General features: G+C 62.4%; 1 protein-coding gene across 5 annotated transcripts; it reads left to right on the forward strand.

Moving 5' to 3' along the window:
• Positions 1-2183: 2183 nt before the first annotated feature.
• GTF2F1 (general transcription factor IIF subunit 1) lies at positions 2184-21189 on the forward strand. 5 transcript variants are annotated; one of them, XR_010594408.1, is made up of 15 exons: positions 2184-2333; positions 8185-8237; positions 8577-8623; positions 9322-9394; positions 9980-10173; positions 10555-10725; positions 11412-11590; positions 12033-12177; positions 12404-12468; positions 12996-13115; positions 13778-13851; positions 14270-18636; positions 19346-19484; positions 19738-19864; positions 20552-21189. XR_010594408.1 is itself a non-coding variant. In XM_008175418.3 (14 exons), exons 1-14 carry the CDS (start codon positions 2234-2236, stop codon positions 20754-20756), a joined length of 1692 nt encoding a protein of 563 aa, XP_008173640.3. In that variant the 5' UTR covers positions 2186-2233; the 3' UTR covers positions 20757-21189. The 5 variants fall into 5 exon arrangements, 2 of the variants coding, with proteins under 2 accessions (XP_008173640.3, XP_065432082.1); XR_010594410.1 differs by lacking the exon at positions 2184-2333 and adding an exon at positions 6723-6862; XR_010594409.1 differs by lacking the exon at positions 2184-2333 and adding an exon at positions 7815-7890.
• Positions 21190-21853: the final 664 nt, after the last annotated feature.

Consider the following 21853-nt stretch of genomic DNA (forward strand, 5'->3'; position numbering starts at 1 on the left):
GGCGGCAGGGCAGAGCTCTGATCCCCACTGGAGGCGCAGACTGTGACATGCCAGATTCCTCAGGGGTCAGACCTTGCACCTGGTTTCCCCAGTCGTAGGCTGATGCCCTAAGCACTGGACCCTCCTCTGCTTACAGCCAGATGAACCTCCCTCGGCTCGGACTCTCCGGCTCGTGCAGGAGGGTTGTCCAAGCAGATGAGTGTGAGGGGGACCCGTTGCTTCCCTGACTTGCTCTGGAGGGTCCGGGTAAGACACTGCTCCCATACAGCGAGGGCTGGAGAGCGCTGGCTATCAAAAGCAGCTTTGGAAAGGTTCTTTCCCATCCGCCCACTGGACAGTCCCCTGCTTGGGGTGACGCAGGGGGAAGCCTTCCCTGGAACCAGTTCCTGTGTCACCTCTGCTAGCCTCCCTGTTCTGCCCAGCCAGCTTCAGGGGCAGCTGAGGGGAGAGCTTGGCATAAAGCCCAATTTCAGACTGATGCAGATGTGGGGTTTTTGCCAAGCCCCTAGTAGCTAAATCCCCCCTGGAGTGGAGTGAGAGTCTCCCAGGGAGGGAGAATGAACCCTCGCCCGGGCAGGAGAACTGTTCTCCTCGTGGGGCCTTGCGTTCCAGCTCTCCCCAGGCACTCTGCCCACAGGCAGACCAACCTGTTGCTGGTATATTTCCCCCCCCCCCCCCCCCCCTTTAACCTGTGACTTGTGCTGAGTGTCTCTCTCCCCCTCCCCCTTGCTGTTGGCTTTTAACACTCAGCTCTGTGTGACCCGTGTGTGTTGTGGGGACAGCGTGTTTCTTTCAAAAGCTAACCTCTGTCCAAAGCTGGGGCCTGGCTGGGGCTCTCCTCACTCACATGTAGCTGGGTTTGAAGTCACGTATTGGAAAAACCAAAGGACTTCTGGTAATAAACTCCGTGTTTTGATGGATGCTCCTTGTCCCCTCAGAAGAACCCTCCCCACTCTCCAGCCCGGCTGTCTCGTGTCATGCAGTCCTGCTCCTCTGAAGGGGGCTGATGTGGAAAGGCGGAGGGCTAATTCAGGGGTGGGGGGTGCAGCAAAAGGATGTTCCTGTACCTAGTGTGTAGGGAGTTAGGGGTTAGGCCAGGAGGCTGGTGAGGGAACTGGCTGCACTAGACAGCAGAGCAGGGAATCACACCCTGCGGGATTTGCCCAACTCAAAGCAGCCAGTAGGGTGGAGCTGTGGCCATCTCCCCTCCCTGGGGTAAGGAGGGTCCCGGAGTCATTCGCTCTCTGCCCTAGGCCAGACCCATCTTCCTGGCTCCCCTGCTTGGGTCAGATACTTTCCTTGTCCACAAGGCCCTGGATTCCTGCGGGCGGGTTCTGTGCAGCTGGGCCCCTGCCGCGCTAGGCACCTTGGCTGCTTGTGTAACTACATCCTGCGGCTGCCTGGCTGGGGATGGGGAAGGGATCTGCATGTGGTGTCAGCTCTGGGCCAGCAGAGGGTGCTCACGCCCTAACCTGAGCCCCATGGGGTTGGGTGGGTGCAGAGGGCCGCCTGGCGTAGGGCAAGCGCAGGGCCCGGGCCCAAAGCTGAGCTTTTATTTGAACACAGTCCCAGCCGCGGGGCGGCCCGGGCAGGGCACCAGGCACCTGGCCTAGCGGAGGCTGTCGATGACCGAGCAGCACTTTGCGAAGATGGTGTCTTCCGGCTCCTCGCCAATAATCTGCAGGACACAACAGAGCAGCTGGGGGGAGCAGCCCATGCCATGGGGCCCGGCCAGCCCCCAGCTCTATTCCCCTGCCCCTGGCATGAGTACCCGCCCCCTGGGAAACTTGGGTGCGCCTGTGCTGGGGGCAGGCAGCACTAGCCCTGCTCAGAACCGCTGGGTGGTTGCAGCTTTCGGGCAGCCCCGGCTGACACTGAACTCCTACGCGGGCTCGCTCTGGCCCTCTCCCCGCCCCGAGGGGCCTGCCCACGCACTCAGCCCCTGGAGGATGTTTCCACGCGCCTGGTGAGCGGAACCCAACATCCTGCTAACCCGGGGGTGGGTGAAGCTGTTGGCAGAGGCTGTGCCAGGGAAGGGGCCCTAACCCCTAGTTCAGAGGGGCAGGGCTGCCTGCAATGGGCTCTGCTGGGAAGGGGGAGGGTCTGTCTCGGGCCACCCCCCACCTACGTTTCTGAGCAGGTTCTTCTGTTGGTAGTAGCTGATGACGGGCTCGCACAGCGAGTAGTGAGTCTCCAGCCGCTGGCGGATGCAGCTCTCGTGGTCGTCGGCCCGATGGCCGGTCTGGCCCCGCAGCAGCAGCCGCTGGATCATGGTCTCCGTCGAGCAGTCCAAGACGATCACGAAGTTGGGAAGACGCCCCACCTGCGGCATGGTAACGCCCCGTTCAGGGGGGCAGCAGCACCCGGACAGGCTGCTCCCTGGCCAGACACCGGAGGGGGGAGCTGAGGAATGGGCACCAGGACGTTCCCGTGCAAGGCGAGAGGATGGGGTGGGGGCAGAGGCCCTGGAGAAGGGGGAGCCGGGCCAGTGCCAGCCCATGACGGAGCCCTCCTGGGTCTGAGTTAGGGAAGGGGGGAGAAGTGGCTGCGTCTCCAGCATGTGCTCAGCCCCTCTGAATGCCTCATGCTGCCTCCCACGTGCCACATCTACCTCCTGGGTGTCAACACAGCCCACCCCCCGCTCTGGCCAGGGGCTGCTGGGCCTTCCTCCCCCCGTGGCACTTACCACGCGCTCAAAGTCCTTGGCCTGGTTGAGCTCCCGGGGGAAGCCATTGACCAGGAAACCCTTCGCCTCCTCTCTCTGCAGCAGGTTCTCGTTCAGCAGGTCGAGGACGAAGCCCTGGGGAGACAGGAGCCCCCTCAGCGCTGGGGGGTAAGGGCTTTGGCCGGAGCCACCCCTGGCTGCGTGAGCAAGCGCCCCACCTCCCCCTGCCCACGAGCCTCCGGCTCCAGGACTCCAGACCCCCACTCAGCTCCTGGCCTCTCCCAGGTGCCTGCTAGTGGGGCGGGCCGAGCCCCAGCAAACCTCTTCCACCAGGCACCAGCTGGGCCGGAGCCAGAGCGGGGAAAGGAGGTGGGAGAGGGATGAGCGGGGCTAGGTATGGCAGGGGGCAGAGCCGGGAGCCTGGCACTTGCAGAGGGTGGTGAGAGCCAGCGGGCGGCTGATCCCTGCAGCCCGGGGGAAGGCTCTCACACTCGCAGGGCTCTTTTGCAGCCTTGGAACGTTTCTCAGGGCCCCTAGGAAGGGCCAGGTGCTGAGCTGATGAGTGGGAGCTGGGGGTGCTGCAATCCGGAAGGGAGGGAGGGAGGGGAGCCTCACTGAAGGCACGAGCGCTCCTTTCAGCATGATGTCCTTGATTTGTCGCCCCTGGCGCGTGGGCTCGCTGGCTTCCGCCCGCAGCAGGTTCCCCATGCCCAGGTGCTGGAACTGGTACTTGGCAGCCAGCCTCTCGCACTGTGTCCCTTTGCCGGAGCCTGGGCCTCCTATCACGAAGATGATGATTTGCGACTTCAGCATCTCTGCGGCGAGAGACAGAGGTTGGGCAGGGGAAGGGGTGAGACAAGCATCTCCCAAGGCGCATTGGACAAGCCTGATGCTGCGCAGTTTGAGGAGATCCCAGCCCAGAGTGGGGTGGCTGTGGGCACAAAATAGGCACGATTGCTGCTGCTCGATGGGGAAAATAAGCTAAGGGGAAGGGACCTGGCATGCCCGGCAGTGGGTACTGAGCTAGATGGACCTTGGTCCGGTCCAGTGTGGTAACATCCCCATCTCAACCATGCAGTAGACATCAGCTCCTGAAAACCCTCGTTAATTTAGTGCGGGGCTGACTGCCCTGGAGCCTCCTCTGTAAGTATCCCACTACTGCCACCAATGTGCTTCAACCCAGCCCTGGAGAGACCCCTCTTGTGGCAAGCTCGCTCTCTGTGGCCCACCGCCCACCCCCATAAGGGGCCCATTAGGTGGATTTGGGGCTGTCCCCATTAGGAACTAGAGTCGCCACGCTGGCTGATGGGAGTCACAGCTTGAGCCCCTCTGGTGTCAATGCCCAGGAATGGCAATGGTAGAACCAGGAGCAGAATTTGGGCCAAGGCCTTTCAGTCACTGCCAGCTGTTACAAAGCAGCCACCTCGCTGGGACCTGCCCCCGTGAGCAAGGCCTCTGAGAAAAGCCAGGGTTAAAATGCCTGCTGAGCTGTTTATAAAACAGGGGGTTTGGTGTGAACCGGCCACCCCATAAATCGCATTCAATCATTCTCTAGAGACATCTCTACTCTGTACAATGAACAAGCAGCCGGGGCAGTTAGGGGCTCCATAATGCCCCTCAGCTACCACGAGGGGCCAGATAAGAACACAGATGGGAGAACCAGCTGAGCTCTGTTCATTTCTAGCCGGGATAAATCGGTGGAGGAGCCGGGCCTGACCGTAAACCTGTGAAGAGAGCCCCTAGAAAACCCAGCCCAGCCGCTCCAGCGCAGTCGTTTGAAGCTACTGAGTGGTGTTCTTTCTCCAAAGGAATTTAGTGCTGTGAACAGGCTTGGGCTGGTAACCCAGGGCTCGGCATTTACCTATGCAGACACGCTGCGCTGCCGGCACTCGCTGCCACATGCACATCCCCTTCCCTGGCCCAGATGGACACACACACACTGCCACTCCATGTGCACCCATCTCCTCCCTCGGACTTTCTGCGCCAAGCAGGGAATGAGTTTTGATCATCACCCACGGGAGCTGGATTCCAGGTGTCGAGGCCGGGCTGGTGGGTTTCACCCCCCAATGCTCCCTTCGAGCCAACATCCAGCGTCCCTAGTGCAGTGAGATCAGGGTACGCCCCGGACCAGCGTCTTCCCCCTACATCCCAGCCAAGCTAAAGTGCTGCTAGCAAATATGCACGGTTTTCCTCCTGGAGCCAAACGCCTTCTGTTGACCTGCTGGCCGAAGCAAGAGTTCCCGGAAGAGTCATCCGGTAACAAGACAGCAAATTAAAGCCTCCATCAGGGCCCAGCATCTCCATTGCTTGGGCGGATTTGTCCCTTCCCAGCCTTCTCTCAGCTCTAGAGACCCCACTAGACCCCACTCCCCTCCCAGAGCTGGGAATGGAACCCAGAGCCCTGGCTCCCTGGGCTCTAACCAGCAAGACATACCCACCCCTTCCTACATTTTGATGCCCCTGAAAGCACAGAAAGCCCCACCCCGCCATGTCCCCAGAGCCAGCTCGCCCTTTACCCTGCAGTTCAGGATTCAGAGGCTTGGCAGTTTTAGGAAGCCGGGCCTGGCAGAGTCCCATCTTCCAGGGCACAGACCGTTCCCCCGCTGCACTCCCTTCCCGGGGGGCCCCCCCAAGGTGCTGGCCTGGCCTGCAGCCCTCAAGCTCCTGTGGAAAACTAATCTGGCCATTTTAGCCCGGGCCCTGCTGCTTAGCCGGATGGGCTTTCTGATGTCACAAGGCAGCCAGGCGCTGGCCTGTCGCCGAGGACAGGAGCAGCTGAGCGGGTGCCGGGATGCGCGGGGGCGATTCCAGGCGGTGCTGGGAGTGGGAGGAGGCCGGAGCACGTGGCCTAGTGACCCGAACGATAGAACCAGGACACCTGGGACCCCTCCCAGCTCGGCGACTCGCTGGGCCTCAGTTTCCCCCAGGGGAGGGGGCTAGATTCCCGGCTCCGAGATGTCCGGACGGGCCGAGTGACCCCGTCTGCCCCCCCAGACTGCGGGCAAGAGGCAGGAGAAGGGCCCAAGGAGACCCACCCCTGGGGGCGACGGGCCCCGTCCTCCCCTCCCCCCACCCCTGGGGGCGACGGGCCCCGTGCCCCCCCTTCCCCCACCCCGGGGGGTGACGGGCCCTGTGCCCCCCCCTTCCCCCACCCCTGGGGGCGACGGGCCCCTGTGCCCCCCCTTCCCCACCCCTGGGGGCGACGGACCCCGTGCCCCCCCCTTCCCCCACCCCGGGGGGCGACGGACCCCGTGCCCCCCCTTCCCCCACCCCGGGGGGTGACGGGCCCTGTGCCCCCCCCTTCCCCCACCCCGGGGGGCGACGGGCCCCGTGCCCCCCTTCCCCACCACTGGGGGCGACGGGCCCTGTGTCCCCCCCTCCCCCCACCCCGGGGGTCGACGGGCCCTGTGCCCCCCCCTTCCCCCACCCCGGGGGGCGACGGGCCCCGTGCCCCCCCTTCCCCCACCCCGGGGGGTGACGGGCCCTGTGCCCCCCCCTTCCCCCACCCCTGGGGGCGACGGGCCCCTGTGCCCCCCCTTCCCCACCCCTGGGGGCGACGGACCCCGTGCCCCCCCCTTCCCCCACCCCGGGGGGCGACGGACCCCGTGCCCCCCCCTTCCCCCACCCCGGGGGGCGACGGGCCCTGTGTCCCCCCCTCCCCCCACCCCGGGGGGCGACGGGCCCTGTGTCCCCCCTCCCCCCACCCCTGGGGGCGACGGGCCCCTGTGTCCCCCCCTTCCCCCACCCCTGGGGGCGACGGGCCCCTGTGTCCCCCCTCCCCCCACCCCGGGGGGCGACGGGCCCTGTGTCCCCCCTCCCCCCACCCCTGGGGGCGACGGGCCCCTGTGCCCCCCCTTCCCCCACCCCTGGGGGCGACGGGCCCCTGTGCCCCCCCTTCCCCCACCCCCGGGGGGCGACGGGCCCTGTGCCCCCCCCACACCCCAGGCGGTGATAGCTGACCCCCCCCCCATGCCGCCGTGGGGTAACTCCGCCCCTTTTCCCTGGGTGGCGGGGCACGGCCGTGCAGGTTCCCATAGCAACCAACAAGGGAGGCCTACTTCCGGTGCCAGGAGGCTCCGGCTTCCGGTCATGCGCGGTGAGCGGCGCACGCGCAGGCAGCCGCTCGGCAATTGGTCTGGACCGGGCGCGGGGCAGCGTCCAGCGGGGCCGGCGGAGGTCGCGGCTCGTGCGTGGCAGGTGGGGGCGGGTAAAGGTCACGGGGGCAGGGGTCATTGGGGGCAGGGGGGCTGAGGGAGGCTGGGGATATGGGTCACTAGGGTAGGGGTGGGGGGAAGGTGGCTGGGAATGGGGGGCTGGAGGGGAGGGGTCACTAGGGGTGGGGGAGGGAGGCTGGGGATGGGGGGGAAGTGGCTGGGGCTGGGGGGCTGGTGGGGGAGGGTCACTGGGGTGGGGGAAGGTGGCTGGGAATGGGGGGCTGGAGGGGAGGGGTCACTAGGGGTGGGAGAGGGAGGTTGGGGCTAGGGGGGGAAGTGGCTGGGGGTAAGGGTCACTGGGGTGGGGGAAGGTGGCTGAGGATTGGGGGATGGTGGGGGAGGGGTCACTAGGGGTGGGGGAGAAGGAGGTTGGGGCTGGGGGGGAGGTGGCTGGGGGTAAGGATCACTGGGGTGGGGGAAGGTGGCTGGGGATGGGGGGCTGGTGGGGGAGGGAGGCTGGGGGTAAGGGTCACGGGTGGGGGAGGGAGGCTGGGGCTGGGGGGCTGGGGGGGAAGTGGCTGGGGGTAAGGGTCACTGAGCTGTGGGAGGGAGGCTGGGGATGGGGGGCTGGTGGGGGAGGGAGGCTGGGGGTAAGGGTCACTGGGGTGGGGGAAGGTGGCTGGGAATGGGGGGCTGGTGGGGGAGGGAGGCTGGGGGTAAGGGTCACTGAGGTGTGGGAGGGAGGCTGGGGATGGGGGGCTGGTGGGGGAGGGAGGCTGGGGGTAAGGGTCACTGGGGTGGGGGAAGGTGGCTGGGAATGGGGGGCTGGTGGGGGAGGGAGGCTGGGGGTAAGGGTCACTGAGGATGGGGGCTGGTGAGGATGGTTGGTACTGGGAGGGGCTCTGAGTGGAGCATGAGGTCTGGGGCTCGGCATGATGTGACATGGGGGGGGCTGTGGCTGGAGGGGATGCCTGCTTGTTGCCGGGCTGTGGAGTGGAGAGCGGGGTGTGTGGTGGGACAGAGCGAGGGGGAGATGCTGAGCCATGGGGTGCTGCGGGAGGGGCATCAGAGGTATGTGGTGATTGTTAGGGGAATTCTTTAAAATTCCTGATGTCATTCAAGGCCTCTGCATGCAATTTAACCCTCCTAGGGCCTGGAAGGAAACATCCTGGGGGAGGGCCGGGCCGTGGAACTGGGCACACGAGACACTGGTTCAGTATTGTGTCTTGGCTTTATACCTTTGTCCAGTATCATTCCCAGCACCAACCAGCAGACCCCTGGTTCCCCCTCCCAGCCCCGCGCGGGTTCCTGCCAGTGCTTGCTCTGCTAACCTGCTGGAAACACTGACTATTTTTTCTCTCTTAGAGCCTTTCCTGGAAGCCCAGGTGGACACGTGCAGGGTCAAAATGACCTCCCTGGTAAGTTCTCAGTTTCCTCTAAGTCATTGTAGGTTTGGGAAATGTGCCCTGTCTCCTTGGCCTAGACTGATACCCATCTAGTTCGGGATCCAGTCTCCGAGTGACTCGTCCTGAGTGTCCCAGAGGAAGCTGCCAACCCCTCATCGCCTGTCAACTCTTCTTATGTGAAAATCCCTCCCTGACCCCAGCTAATGCCCTGAAGCAAGAGGACAGAGAGCCCTTATTAATTTCTCCCCCTCTCCTGTGTCCCCGACCGTGATCGGGGAGGGGAACTCCCTGACTAGCCCTTGGGTACCGCACACCTCTGAAATGAAACCTCACTCTTTGTTCTCTCCCCAGGGCACGAGTAGCCAGTCGGTTACAGAGTATGTGGTGCGAGTACCCAAGTGAGTCCTTTCTCTCTGATTTCCCAGCCCTCTCTGCCCACGCGGCGCCTGGCTGAAAGCTCATCTCCCTGGGGAAAACAGACAGCCACAGTTTAAGATGTCAGAGCGGAGGTGGGGGAGTGTCCCCTGCATTGCTGGGTCAAATCAAGCTCAGGTCACTGTTCTCTGACAACGGATGAACTGAGCTGTAGGCCTCGGCCCCTCTCCCTGGCTATCCAGCCTCTGGTTTGTTTGATCTAAACACTATGCTTCCTGCTGAGCCCGAGGCCACGTCTCTTTGGAGTATTATGGTGATTCCCCAATTGAGATCAGGGTCCTGCCCTGAAGAGCTTGCAGTTTAAATAGACAAAGGGTGGGAAGGGAAACTGAGGCACGGCGCGGGACTGTGGTTTGCCCAAGATCACCCAGGTGCGCAGGGCAGGGAATTGAGCCACGCCGCCTGTTGTATCGGATCGATCCTACTGCACCCTGTGGTGGGTTCAGTACAGAGACGGGGGCCTGACAGGGAGGGGGGTCGGGCAGGGCTGAGGCCTGCTGGCAGCAGGGATTGGGTAGCCCTGCTGCCCGGGTGCGATTTGCTGTGTGGCTAGCGAGTGCTCGGCATAGTGCCAGGCTTCCAGCAGGGGGTGTGGGGATGTCACTCACTCCTCGAGCTGGAGCTGCTGGCCGCTCAGGTGTCTGCCCTCCTCTTGCTGCAGAAACACACCCAAGAAGTACAACATCATGGCCTTCAACGCCGCCGACAAGGTCAACTTCACCACCTGGCACCAGGTAGGATGCCCCCGAGCCCCACATGGCCAGGGCAGCCTGCCCGCTGCTTGGAGGCACTGCCAGGTGCCGGAGCTCCCTTAGCGCTGACGGCCTGGCCACTCCAGCGGGGTGGATCGATAGTTGTGACTGCATCTGGGGCCGGGCCTGGCAGCAAGGCTAGAAATACTGGGCACAGCGCCCCCCCCATAATGCACTGGACCACAGGGCAGCCTCTTGCTTCCCCACCATGCTGGGGAACACATCTGGGCCCACCCCCTGCATGGATGGATCCCTGATACTGCAGACAGCGGCGAGCCCTCTCTCAAGTGCCCCGGGTGCAGGGCTCTTCTCAGCCTGGCGAGGGGTCCCAGGAGGTGGCTCGGTTTCAGCCCCGAAGCCCAGCGTTCGCTCTGGCTCTTGGTGCCCAGCGCTGTGGGCGGCCTGGTCCGGGTCACGGCATGGCCCTCGCTAGCTCGGCGCCGCAGGGAGCTGAGCGGGCACTGCCGTGCAGCGCTGGGGAACCAGACGCAGTGAGGCGGCCGAGCAGGGGGGATTTTCTTTCCCCAGGGACGGGGAGGTGACGTTCTCCTTTGCTCCCTCCCGCAGGCGAAAATGGAGCGAGATCTCAGCAACAAGAAGATCTACCAGGAAGAGGAGATGCCGGAGTCGGGGGCCGGCAGCGAGTTCAACCGCAAGCTGCGGGAGGAAGCGCGCCGCAAGAAGTACGGCATTGTCCTGCGGGAGTTCAAGCCCGAGGACCAGCCCTGGATCCTCAAGGTCAACGGCAAAGCTGGGCGCAAGTGAGTGGGGTTCCTGGGGGCCGAAGTGTGAGCGCTGGGTCCAAACGCACAGGCCCCTCCAGCCTGCGCTCCAAGCCCCAGCTGTGCTGGCCAGAGGCCTCCTTTGGAGAGGGAGGGTTAGAGTGTGGCCCTAACCCCATGCCACGGGGCAGAGGAAGAACCCAGGAATCCTAGGTCGCTGTGTCCCTGCTCTGACCACTAGACATCACTCCCTCCGAGCCAGGAGTGGAGCCTAAGAGTCCTGCCTCCCCAGCCTCCTTGCTTTAACCACTAGTTTCCACTCCCTACCCAGGGTCCTGGCTTCCAGCCCCAACCACTGGGCCATTGGACCAGATCCCAGGTGCCCCCCTGAATCCAGCTCTTCCTTTCCCTCGTGTCCAGGTTCAAAGGGGTGAAGAAGGGCGGCGTGACCGAGAACGCCTCCTACTACATCTTCACGCAGTGCCCTGATGGCGCCTTCGAGGCCTTCCCGGTCAGCAACTGGTACAACTTCACCCCCGTGGCCAAGCACCGCACCCTGACGGCCGAGGAGGCGGAGGAGGAGTGGGAGCGGTGAGTGAGGGGCACGGGCTGCCCCGCCCTGCTGTCGCCAGGAGTCCTGGCGCTCTGTGCTCTAACCCGCGAGACCCCATGCCCCTCCCTACAGGGGGAATAGAACCCAGGAGTTCTGGCACTCAGCGCTTTAACCCATAGACCCCCTACGCCCCTCCCTACAGGGGGAATAGAACCCAGGAGTCCTGGCTGCCAGGCCCCTGCTCTACGCACTAGACCCAACCGGGGCTTGTCCCTGGGATTGGCTGACACAGGCAGGTCTGTGCTCCTGGCAGCTCGGAGCTGGAGGACGGGCTGGGGGTGCAGTGTCTGGGTAGGACCCGTGCTGCAGCTGGGGCTCCTTGCGGCCTGCACGGCATCGTGGGATGAGGAGTCCCCTCTGTGTCACCAGGCCAACCGACTGGCCCTCTCCCTGGCTGCTTCCACCAGGGCAGGCGTGGAGCTCGGCACCGGCCTCCCTGGGTCTGGCACCCCCCTTCCAGCCTGGTACCAGGGAGCCCTGCTCCTTTCCCTGTGGATCATATGGGTTTGGGGGGGTCCCTTCTCCCCCCCTTGCAATCCCAACAGCAGCCCCATAGGGCTGGGTTTCACCCCGTCACGGCAGAGCCCCTCTCCCCTGTGGCGGGGTCAGGCAGTGGAGGGGGTCCCACCCCCAGTGTTCTCACCCCCTGCCCTCTCCCTCCCAGGCGGAACAAGGTGCTGAACCACTTCACCATCATGCAGCAGCGGCGGCGGAAGGACCAGGACGACGAGGAGGAGGAGAAGGAGAAGAAGACCAAGAAGAAGAGCAGCGAGTTGAAGATCCACGACCTGGAGGACGACCTGGAGATGAGCTCAGACGAGAGCGAGCTGAGTGACGCCGACGGTGAGGGGCCCCCGGGGGCTGAGCCAGCCCTGCTGCCCCGGACCACCAGCACCCACAGCCCCTCTTTCTGCTGCCCTGAGGTCACTGAGCCAGCCCTAGCTGGTGCTGCCCCCTGCTGGGGGTCACGGGGGTAGACCAGGGACCCCTTTCTCACTCATGGCCTGTGTCCCGGCTAACGGGTGACCTGGCTACTGCCTGGGCCTGTGTGTCTGTAGCTCGGGGCCCAGGCTGACCCCTGTGCCTTCGAAGCATGGCGCTACCCCTCTGAGAGCCTGCAGCCCGTCAGGAGTCCCCATGTAGAACCCAGGCGTCCTGGTTCTCGGCCCCTCCCTCTAACCCCATTCCCCTCTTGCTGGGCCTGTGGCTGTCACCTCCCCCCCCCCAGGTCTTGCCACGACCCTGCCACTGAGCCAGCCGTGGGCTGTTTCCCATAATGCTACAGGGGAGAAGGCGGCCAAGCCCCAGAAGAAAACCCCGCTGACCAAGAAGAAGAAGAAGAAGAAGGGCTCGGACGACGAGGCCTTCGAAGACAGCGACGACGGAGACTTTGAGGGGCAGGAAGTGGATTACATGTCGGACGGGTCCAGGTAAGGGTGGGGCCTCAGGGGCGAGGTCTGTTCCGCCGGGACAGGGTGCCTGGGTCAGCTCCACTCAGCTCCTCACCTGGCGCTGCCTGTGCCCATTAAGCAGCATGTTCTGTTCCTCACCTGTCCTGGCTGTACCCTGCACGGTTAGTCTTGGCAGAGGCAGGTTCCCTCCCCCACCCCCTTTGTGCCAGGCTGTCCCCCATCAGCCCCCTCTCGTGTCTTGCAGCAGTTCGCAGGAGGAGGCAGCAGTGGGGAAGCCCAAGGTGACAAAGGAAGAGGATGGTCCCAAAGGTACGTGGCAGATACGGGGCCCCGGTTGGCACCGCTGAGACCTGGTGGTGGCGGCACCCCTCAGACCTCAGCGGGGCCTTTGGTGCCATCACGCCTGGTTGGAAATTCTCCATCGAGGCTGCTTTCCGGTGGAGAATTGGGTGTTCAACCATGTTCCGCAGAAAGCGTCCGTTCTCCGTGCAAAAATCCGGTTGCTTAAATAGAAAACCGGCAGGTGAAATAGCTGGCTTGGGTTGTGCTGCCCCAGTGCCTCGTGGGACACGGGGCTTCCGGCCCCCACTTCCCACCCCCTAACCTCGCCAGCACCTTGCTCCTGAACTGGCTTGGGGGGAGAGGGAGGGTTGTTGGCTGTTCAGCGCTTGCGCCCCTGCGGGAGGGGCTGCAGGGTAAGAACGGGGCCGCGGGGCCCTGGGTTGGGAACGCCCAGCACGAACGCTCGGGGGAGCTCACTGCTCCGTGGGCGTTGAATCTGGGCTGCAAACCAGCTCCTTCCTGCCCCCTGAGCCCGCTGTCGGTTGGCTGCCCAGGGATCGACGAGGCTAGCGAGAGCAGCGAGGAGAGCGAGGAGGAGAAGCCTGCCGAGGAGAAGGAGGAGGAGGAAGAGGAGAAGAAGGCCCCCACCCCTCAGGAGAAGAAGAAGAAAAAGGGTGAGTGTTTCAGGGAGGGAGGGGGCTGTACCGCAGGGGGCCAGGGGTGTGGTCTCTGCTGCTGGGTCATCAAATCAGCACTGAGCTACGCAGGGTCTCATTGGGGAGTGAGGTCTAGGGGATAGAGCTGGGGGGGCGGGACTAGGACTCCTGGGTTCTTTCCCTAACTGCCACTCGCTCATGTCAGCCCCTTGGTCACTTCCCCCCCTCCTCCCCCCCAGGGCTGGTGCGGAGTCTCCATGGGGGGGTCTGGGGGAGGAGCTATGAAATCACTTTGAGAAACCTCTCCTTGTTAACCCTTAAAGTGCCGGTATCTACCAAGCGGCCTCCTCCAAAGGGGGACAGGACTCCTCCCTGGGCTGCCCCACATCCCGCCCCCAGTTGATGCTGTGCCAGCTAGCCCAAGTGTGCATGTGGGGGGGGGTTCCCCTCACTGGGGTGGTGCTGTGACTGGAAGTCCTCCCCCACTTCACAGCCCAAGGCGTCTGGTTCAGGTCTCTGGCTGGACTGAGCGAAGAGCCCCGGGGTGGCCGGAGCCAGGGGCCATGGGAGGGCATAGAGAGAGAGAGCTCTGACCCCAAGCACTCCAGAGGGGCTGGAGATTGACAGGTGATTCAGAGGGGAGGGACTTGCTCTGACCCCGCCCACACCATGTGTTGCAGACAGCAGCGATGAGTCAGAGACGTCCGAGGAGAGCGACATCGACAGCGAAGCGTCCTCAGCGCTCTTCATGGCGGTAACCCCAACCCGCGTCCTTTGGGAGGGCGGGGGGCTGTCTGGGTTGCCCGCTTGTGGGCTCTGGATGCTCGGGGCCTTGGCTGGATCCCAAACCTTTAGCTCGTCTTTGAGCAACGTCCCCACGGGTGCTCCACGTTAGGTGTTTGCGTCCCTGTGCCTAGGATCGCAGGGGTTTGGTAGCAGCGCCTGTTTGGGCCACACCTGTGCTCCCGTCTTGCGCCCTGTGTGGCAGCTGTGTAGCGCTGGGCGGCCCAACCGCCCTTGGCCTGAGCCTCCTAGTGAGTCTTCAAGTGCCTCGGTTCTCGTTTCGTAGCGTTGGTTCCCATTTTAGCCAGTTCCCATTTTCCCTCTTTCCTTTCTTTCTTTCTAACAAAACAACCCATTTTTTCCCCTTTCCTTGTCATTACCCCCCGTAGGTTGATTCCAATCAGGGGGTTGTGCCCGGATTCAAACGGTGCCTCTCCTGCCAGGAAGCCATCCCCGTCAGCGACGGGCACCCCCGTTGCCTCCGGTGCATGGGAGAGGCACACGTGCCCCAAAAGTGCACGCACTGCTTTAACCTTAAGGCGCGCAGTCAGAAAGCCTGTGACCTGAAGCTAAAACCCCAAATGAAGGAGAGCCTGCTGCGGCCAGCCTCAGACCCTGGTCCTGGGACCCCCCCTGGACAACGATCACCATCAGCACCAGCTGCTCCACACTCCCTGCAGGCTACGAAGAGGAAATCAACAGATTCCTCACGAAAAGACGCTAAAAAGCGAGCCCCACGTTCGCCCACCCAGGAGCCGAGGAAAAGAAAGAGGTCCCCAGGGAGATCAGTAGCTTTGGCACCAACAGGTGTAATACTGAGCACCTATGACGCCCCTGGGACCTCCGGTATGGTCGACGCCGGTAAGTCCAAGGACCCCAAGAGGGCAAGACTGGACAAGACTGCACCGTCCGGCGACAGAGGCCAGGAAAAGCCCAAAGCCTCAAAGACGGAACCGACCAGCCACACGGCACCGGGCACTTGGGCGCCGCCTGCTGGGCATTCAGCGGAACGCAGAGCAACCCTGGCGCTGGCCAGACCGTCGGCACCAGCACCGACACAACTAACTCCCACGGTACCGAAGACGCCACCGGAGTTTAGATTCCCAAAAGACGGATTTGTCTCTGAGACGCCAGAGTCTCCACCGCTCCGGACCAAGATGGCTGCGGTACACACCAAACCCACCCGTTCACCGTCACCATCCAGGACTGGCCCCCCCTTCTCCAGTGGAGACGAGGAGGAAAATGATGCTGATTCTGTGCCTTCACGCAACTGCCCTTCGCGTCGGGGCACTGCACAACTTGACTCTTCTGCCCGCCGTAGATACCAGGAGCCCAGAGGTGACCCAACACCCTGGTATGGACACCCGTGGGTGCCCCCCTTTATGCCTGTGCCCCCACAATGGCCTTGCTGGGATCCATGGGCTGCTTATAGGCAACAGTTTTCCAGGCCACCCGATACCCAGAGGGAGAAACCGAGGCACTCCCCGTCATCTTCAGTATCCAGACCTCCCGAGCCTGATGGAGAATCTGTCAAGGAGAAGGAGGAAAGGCTGAAGCAGGAAACTACACCTGCACCCAATATACCGTCGTCCTCGGCGGCCAAAGCAGTCGTGCCTCCCCCGCCGTTGTCGGCCGATGATGATTTCCGACAGCGTCAGGAGCTGTTCAGACGGATAGCGGATTCTCTCCACATCCCGTTAGAGGAACCAAGAGAGTCGCAGTGCTTGTTTCTGGATATACTGCCCACGTCCACCAAGATCGGGCTGCCTATAGTTAAGACCATCTTAGATGCAGCTAAAGCGGTCTGGCAAACTCCAGCCACAATCCCTCCCACCTGTAAGAGGGCTGAGAAGAAGTATTTTGTCCCCTCAAAGGACATGGAGTTCTTATCTTCGCTGCCCACACCGAATTCAATGGTGGTCTTGGCGGTGAATGAAAGGGAGAGGCTACGTCTGAACAACCCGTATGACAAAGATTGGAAGAAACTAGATTTGCTAGGCCGTAAAGCACACTCTTCGGCAGCTCTCCAATTCCGAATTGCCAATTACGAGGCGTTCGTGTCAAGGTATAACCACACAAACTATTCAAAACTGAACGAATTTATTCAATATATCCCAGAGGATAAAAGAAAACAATTCCAGGCAGTCGTGACGGAGGGCCAGCTGCTGGCCAGGACGGCATTGCAAGCGTCCCTAGATGCGGCAGACGCGGCTGCCCGCTCCATAGCAACAGCGGCGGTTATGAGGCGAGTATCGTGGCTACGTCTTTCAGGACTCCCGAAGTACATACAAGCTACAGTGGAGGATTTTCCCTTTGAAGGCTCCAACTTATTCGCCAACAAGACTGATGACTATTTCCGCTCCATCCGGGATGCAAGAGAGACGCTGAGAGCGTTGCGTGTCTCCACACCAGTACCAAGGAGACAGCAGAATAGATACCATGCTACCTCGAGATCTCGAACCTCTGCATTTCCCCCACCTCAAAGAGACTACGACCCGGAAATGACTGAGACCTCCCAAATGTAACCGCCCCTAACATAGGCATGTGCATCTCACCAACCCACCTCACAACAGAAAATTGGGTCGAGGCTCTGAGTTGCCTCACCCGGATCCTTGTGCTGTGACCACCAGAAAACATCCATCCCTTTGGCGACCGCCTGACCCCATTCTACCAGTGTCCCCTTGGACAACTGGGTGTTAGAAATGGTCAACAACGGATACTCAATGCAATTTCTTTCCGTCCCTCCAACCCACCCATCTTCCTCCCCCCGCCCCCCGACACCTTCTGCAGGAAGAAATAATCCACTCGGGGGCTGTAGAACCAGTTCTGCTCCAACACCGCAGGAGAGGCTTTTATTCCAACTGTTCCCTCATCCCAAAAAAGAGCAGCGGGTGGAGACCCAGTCTAGACTTCAGAACATTCAACAAGTTCGTTCAACAACAACGATTCAGGATGGTCACTTTAGCAAAAATAATCCCAACACTGGACCGAGGGATTGATCTCGGCCCTCGACCTCCAAGATGCACCTTTGCACGTTACCATACACCGTCTCCCAGAGATTCCTCAGATTTGTGCTGGGCTTGGATCCCGGCCAGTACAAAGTACTTCCCTTGGGCCTCTGGCACCCTGGGTATTCTCCAAGCTCCTTGCAGTGTGGTGCACCTCTGCCAACAGGCAATTATGATGTTCCCAATTGCCTTCTCAGAGCCCCCTCTTGAGACAACACAGTCCTGGCTACACACAGAACTAGGGACCTTTCCTCACAACTAGGCCTTCAAATCAACACTCAGAAATCAACACTGACACCTGTACTGCATCCAGAGTTCATTGGGCCCTACCCTGCCGCAGTGGAGGCCAGAGCCTTTTGACCACCACACAGACTTGCTGCCCTAGCCAATTTGATCTCCACGGTACCAAACCAGTCCGCAGGGATCAGCCAGAACATGTAGACGACTACCAGGGCATATGGCAGTGCCCACCTGTGTTGTAAAACGTGCGAGGCCGCACAGGTGTGGCTCCGGACAGAATATGTCCCGCACAGACACAACTTAAACAAAAAACAAGCCAATCTTACCCGCGTGAATGGCACCCGGTCTGGAATCTTGTCGACACCTATAACCTCTCCCTTGTCACTGGTACTGGACTGCATCTGGGATCTAAAAGGGCCAGGGCTGTCCTCAAGTTCAATCCGAAAGCATCTTGCACCCATCCCGGCCTTCCACCACAAGGTCGCCGGCCATCAGTGTTCACCCACCCTGGAACAAGACGGTTTCTCAGAGGAATTTGAAATCTCTACCTTGAAGTATGAGATCCCACTGCACCTTGGGTCCTTAACCTAGTCATGCGATGCCTGACTGCACACTCCTTGGAGCCCATGATGACCTACCTGCTCGTTCATAGGCTGTCTTCATTGACAGATGTTTCTTGTTACCCCCTCCCAATATAATCTTCTTCAAAGATAGTTTCGTTCAGACCTTATCCAAAGTTACTTCCTAAAATACCTTCCTCACTGTCCCTGAATCAGCCTGTTTGCCAACCATTGTTGTCCCTGAGCCACATAGAACTACCCGTTCCACACGCTAGACGGCCACTTGCCTCTGAAACTCGAAAGGACTAACCCTTTCAGAAAGTCACCACGATTACTCCTTTCTATTGAAAGATCAGAGCTCAGCCGTATCTAAACAAAGACTTTCAAAGCAGGTTTCCGACTGCATTCACCTTTGCTATCGTCACTGCGGTTTGCCCCCGAAGGCACTCCACACGATCTATTTCCACGTCTCTAGCTTTCCCGACCTATGCACCAATCACGGACATTGGTAAAGCAGTGACTTGGGCGTCGGCACAAACGTTCCCAGAGCACGACACCATAGTGCAAGTCTCGACAACAGGTGCTCACTAGGACTGTCCGTGTGATCGTCGCTAACAAATCCAACTCCGCAGCCCTAGCCTTCCAGCGGGGGGCACCGTTCTCCTGTCACCTAAAGTGGAGCACCCCCAGGGACACCACTCGCCCTGGGCGGTAACTGAGGTTCTTCGAGACGGGGTGTCCCTGTGGGTGCTCCACTGCTTGCCCTCCTCCCTCTGCTTCGGAGTTCAGCTCTGGGCTCTGCGGTAGAGAAGGGACCGAGGGCGGTTGAGACGGGGGAGCACGTGCGTGGCCCAAACGGGTGCTGCTATGGAAAATCTCCGATCCTAGGCGCAGGGACGCGGCACCTGTAGGGACACGCATCTCGGAGAACCCCGGTTACTGCACAGGGTGAGTAACCTTTTCTCCCCAGGCGGCCGGCCAAGAGCTAACTTCCCTTTTGGCTTGTGTGCGCCGAGCCGGGGGTGTTCTCAGCCCGGCTCCTGGGGGGATGGGGCTCCCCGGCTTGCTGACCACTCCCCAGCAGAGAGCCCACGGCCCCAATTGCCCTCTCGCCCCAGAAGGCTCCTGTGCTTTGCTCCGTGGGGACGCGGAGAGGCCGTCCGTGTGGCAGCTGGGCTGGTGGTTTGGCTCCGGCAGGGGGTGACGGACGGGGGTTAGCTTCCGGACTGGGTATCTGGGGGTGGGGATCCCTTCCCAGGATGCGGAGTGGTGCACTGTCCCCTCCAGCACTGCTGGACAGGCTGCCTTTTGGCTAAGACCCACCACTACCGCCTTGATCCCGGCTCTTTCCGGGATCAGGGGGCAGTGACCCCACTGCCTTGGCCACACCCCTGTGGAGCCGGTTCCACTCTGACTCCCTAGCCCGCCCCTCGGTTTTCACCCGGAGCTGGGCGTCCTCTCCCCTTGCCTCTGTGCCGTCACGGAGATGACACGTCAAGTGTGGAGGACGCTGAGGAAGGAGGGGTGCCCGGGTGGGGGGGTGCCCGGTTGTGCCTCTGCACAGCCCCCATGCCCTGGCTTGGCTCAATGCGGGGTACACTCGGGTGCATCTCAGGACGATGCCCAATGCCGGCTTCTCTTCTCACCCGATACCTAGAAGAGGAAAACTCCTCCCAAGAAGGAGCGGAAGGGGTCGGCCAGCAGCTCCCGGGGGAACAGCCGCCCAGGGACGCCCACTGTGGACGCAGGCAGCACGTCCTCCACGCTGCGAGCTGCAGCCAGCAAGTTGGAGCAAGGTAAGGGCTTGGCGGGAGGGTGGGGGTGGCAGCATCGGGCACTGCTAGGGCATCAACTTGGAACAGTCACAAACACCAGCAGGGGGCAGCGTTCCTCTGCAGGCAGGGAAGGAGGGGTCCCACGTGCAGGGGCCTGGGGAGACCCCCGTGCGGCCTGGTTCCTGACCTTGCCAGCCGGAGGAGCAGGGCGTCTGTCGGTGGGACTTGGGACTGGGGTCTGGCCGGGGCACTGAGCTGCTCCGTCTTGGCGCAGGGAAGCGGCAGTCGGGATCTGGTGACCTCCCGGCGGCCAAGAGGCTGAAATTGGACGCGGGACCTCAGACAACCTCGGGCAAGTCCACTCCCCAGCCACAGTCGGGCAAGTCCACCCCCAGCAGCGGGTGAGTGACCGGGGGCGGGGCTTCTCAGCCTGTGGGATCGTGGCCCATTGGCCAATCCCATGGGCTGGGTGGGGCTTCTTAGCCTGTGGGATTTAGGGCAATCCATGGAGTGGGTGGGGCTTCTCAGCCTGTGGGATCGTGGCCCATTGGCCAATCCCATGGGCTGGGTGGGGCTTCTCAGCCTGTGGCATCAGGGCCCATTGCCAATCCCATGGGCTGGGTGGGGCTTTTTAGCCTGTGGGATTGAGGGCAATCCATGGAGTGGGTGGGGCTTCTCAGCCTGTGGGATTGGGGCCCATTGGCCAATCGCTTGGGGGTGGGTGGGGCTTCTCAACCTGTGGGATCGAGGCCAATCCCATGGGGGTGGGCGGGGCTGCTGCCAAGTGCTGGGGTAGGCTGGTGCCACCAGCCAGGGGCGGTCCCAGGGGCAGGAGTGGCGGATGGAAGAGCCTTTGGGGCAGGAGGGGAGCCAGCTCCTGGCCTCTGACTGGTTCGTATGGGGACAGAGCCAGCCCCAGCTCTGCCCGTGGACCTCCCCTTCGGCACCCGTGGACCTCCCCTTCGGCACCCGTGGACCTCCCCTTCGGCACCCGTGGACCTCCCCTTCGGCACCCGTGAGCCCAGAGCCTCCCGGGCTACGGCCCAGCCCTCGGCACCCCCTGCTCAGGCCCCGTTCTGCCCCCACAGTGACGTGCAGCTGACGGAAGAGGCCGTGCGCCGCTACCTGACCCGCAAGCCCATGACCACCAAGGACCTGCTGAAGAAGTTCCAGACCAAGAAGACAGGACTGAGCAGCGAGCAGACGGTGAACGTGCTAGCCCAGATCCTCAAGCGCCTCAACCCCGAGCGCAAGATGATCAACGACAAGATGCACTTCTTCCTGAAGGAGTGAGAGGTGGGGCCTGGGTAGGCCACGCCCCATCCCCTCCCCCACTCAGGCCCAAAGGGCAAAGGTCATCCTCCTTCCTGGGTTCAAAACCTTCCTGCTGTAAGGGCCTGGGACCCCATGTCCACTGTGGGGAGACCTGGCCCATGGGGTCCTGCTCCCCAAGGGACCTCAACCCATATCCCTCCTCAGCCCCGATGTGGCTGCTTCGTGGTATGTCCCTGTTTACCCCCCCTCCCCTGCCTGCCTTATCTCCTGAGAAATCTCACTCAGGGGCCGTCCCTGGGGCCCCTGCCTCCCTCGGGTGCTCCCTGAGCCCTGCCCCCCCAGGGAGCCTGAGCGGTGCCCTCGAGAGGGTTGATTCTGTCTCTCCCAAGGTGGGACCAGCGGCCGTCCTGCCCTCTTGTTACAATAAACGGGTGTCTCTTCGTGGCTCTGACCTGCGTCAGGGATGGTTCGTTATTCGCCGAGGGCACGCGCTGCATGGGGCAGGGTCCTGCTCTGAGAGGGGCTTACGCTCTCTGCCTGCCCCACAGCGGGGGCGATTCCCTAGCGCTTGGAGTCCGGCCGGGGCAGGGCCTCTGCTGCTCAGTCAGCCCTGGGGAGGAGCGGCTGGGTGCAGCCCGGTGTCCGTCTCCGCCGCTGCCCCCGGAAGTGGCTGCTCTGCGGGATGCCTGAGATGCCGGGATTAATTCCCCAGCCATGTTGTGCGGTTCGGGCGAGCATTCCAGCGGCTCGCCGTCCCCCACTGGGGCGACGCGTGGGCACCGGCCTGGCCCAGCACCGCCACCTTTTATGGTGAAGCCGAGCGTGGAATCCAGGCCCGGGGTGACTTCATCCAACCGGGGCTGAGCCCTCGCCATGGAGGGCCAGGCCCTGTGCATGCATCGCCCGTGGGCCGGGGAGCCTCCTCGGCCAGCGCTGACGTCCGGGCTGACCCTAATCCTTGACCTGTGGTGCTGCCACCCCAGAGGCAGCCATATTTCTGAAACCCGCAGCCCAGCCCCCAGCATGCCCGGCTTCTGAAAGGAGCTGGCGCGCTCAGCCAGCCAGGGGGAACCGCCTGCCGGAGCAGTTCCTGGCCACCCCGGGAAGCCAGCTGA

This window comes from Chrysemys picta, chromosome 22, assembly GCF_011386835.1.
Source record: "Chrysemys picta bellii isolate R12L10 chromosome 22, ASM1138683v2, whole genome shotgun sequence".
Classification (NCBI taxonomy): domain Eukaryota; kingdom Metazoa; phylum Chordata; order Testudines; family Emydidae; genus Chrysemys; species Chrysemys picta.

Bases quoted from the DNA above. Each gene is read 5' to 3' on its own strand.
- GTF2F1 (XM_008175418.3), top strand. From the start codon at position 2,234: ATGGCCGGTCTGGCCCCGCAGCAGCAGCCGCTGGATCATGGTCTCCGT. The intron at 2,334-8,184 runs GTAACGCCCCGT...TTTCTCTCTTAG, and splicing joins GACGCCCCACCTGCGGCATG to AGCCTTTCCTGGAAGCCCAG. The intron at 10,174-10,554 runs GTGAGTGGGGTT...CCTCGTGTCCAG, and splicing joins AACGGCAAAGCTGGGCGCAA to GTTCAAAGGGGTGAAGAAGG.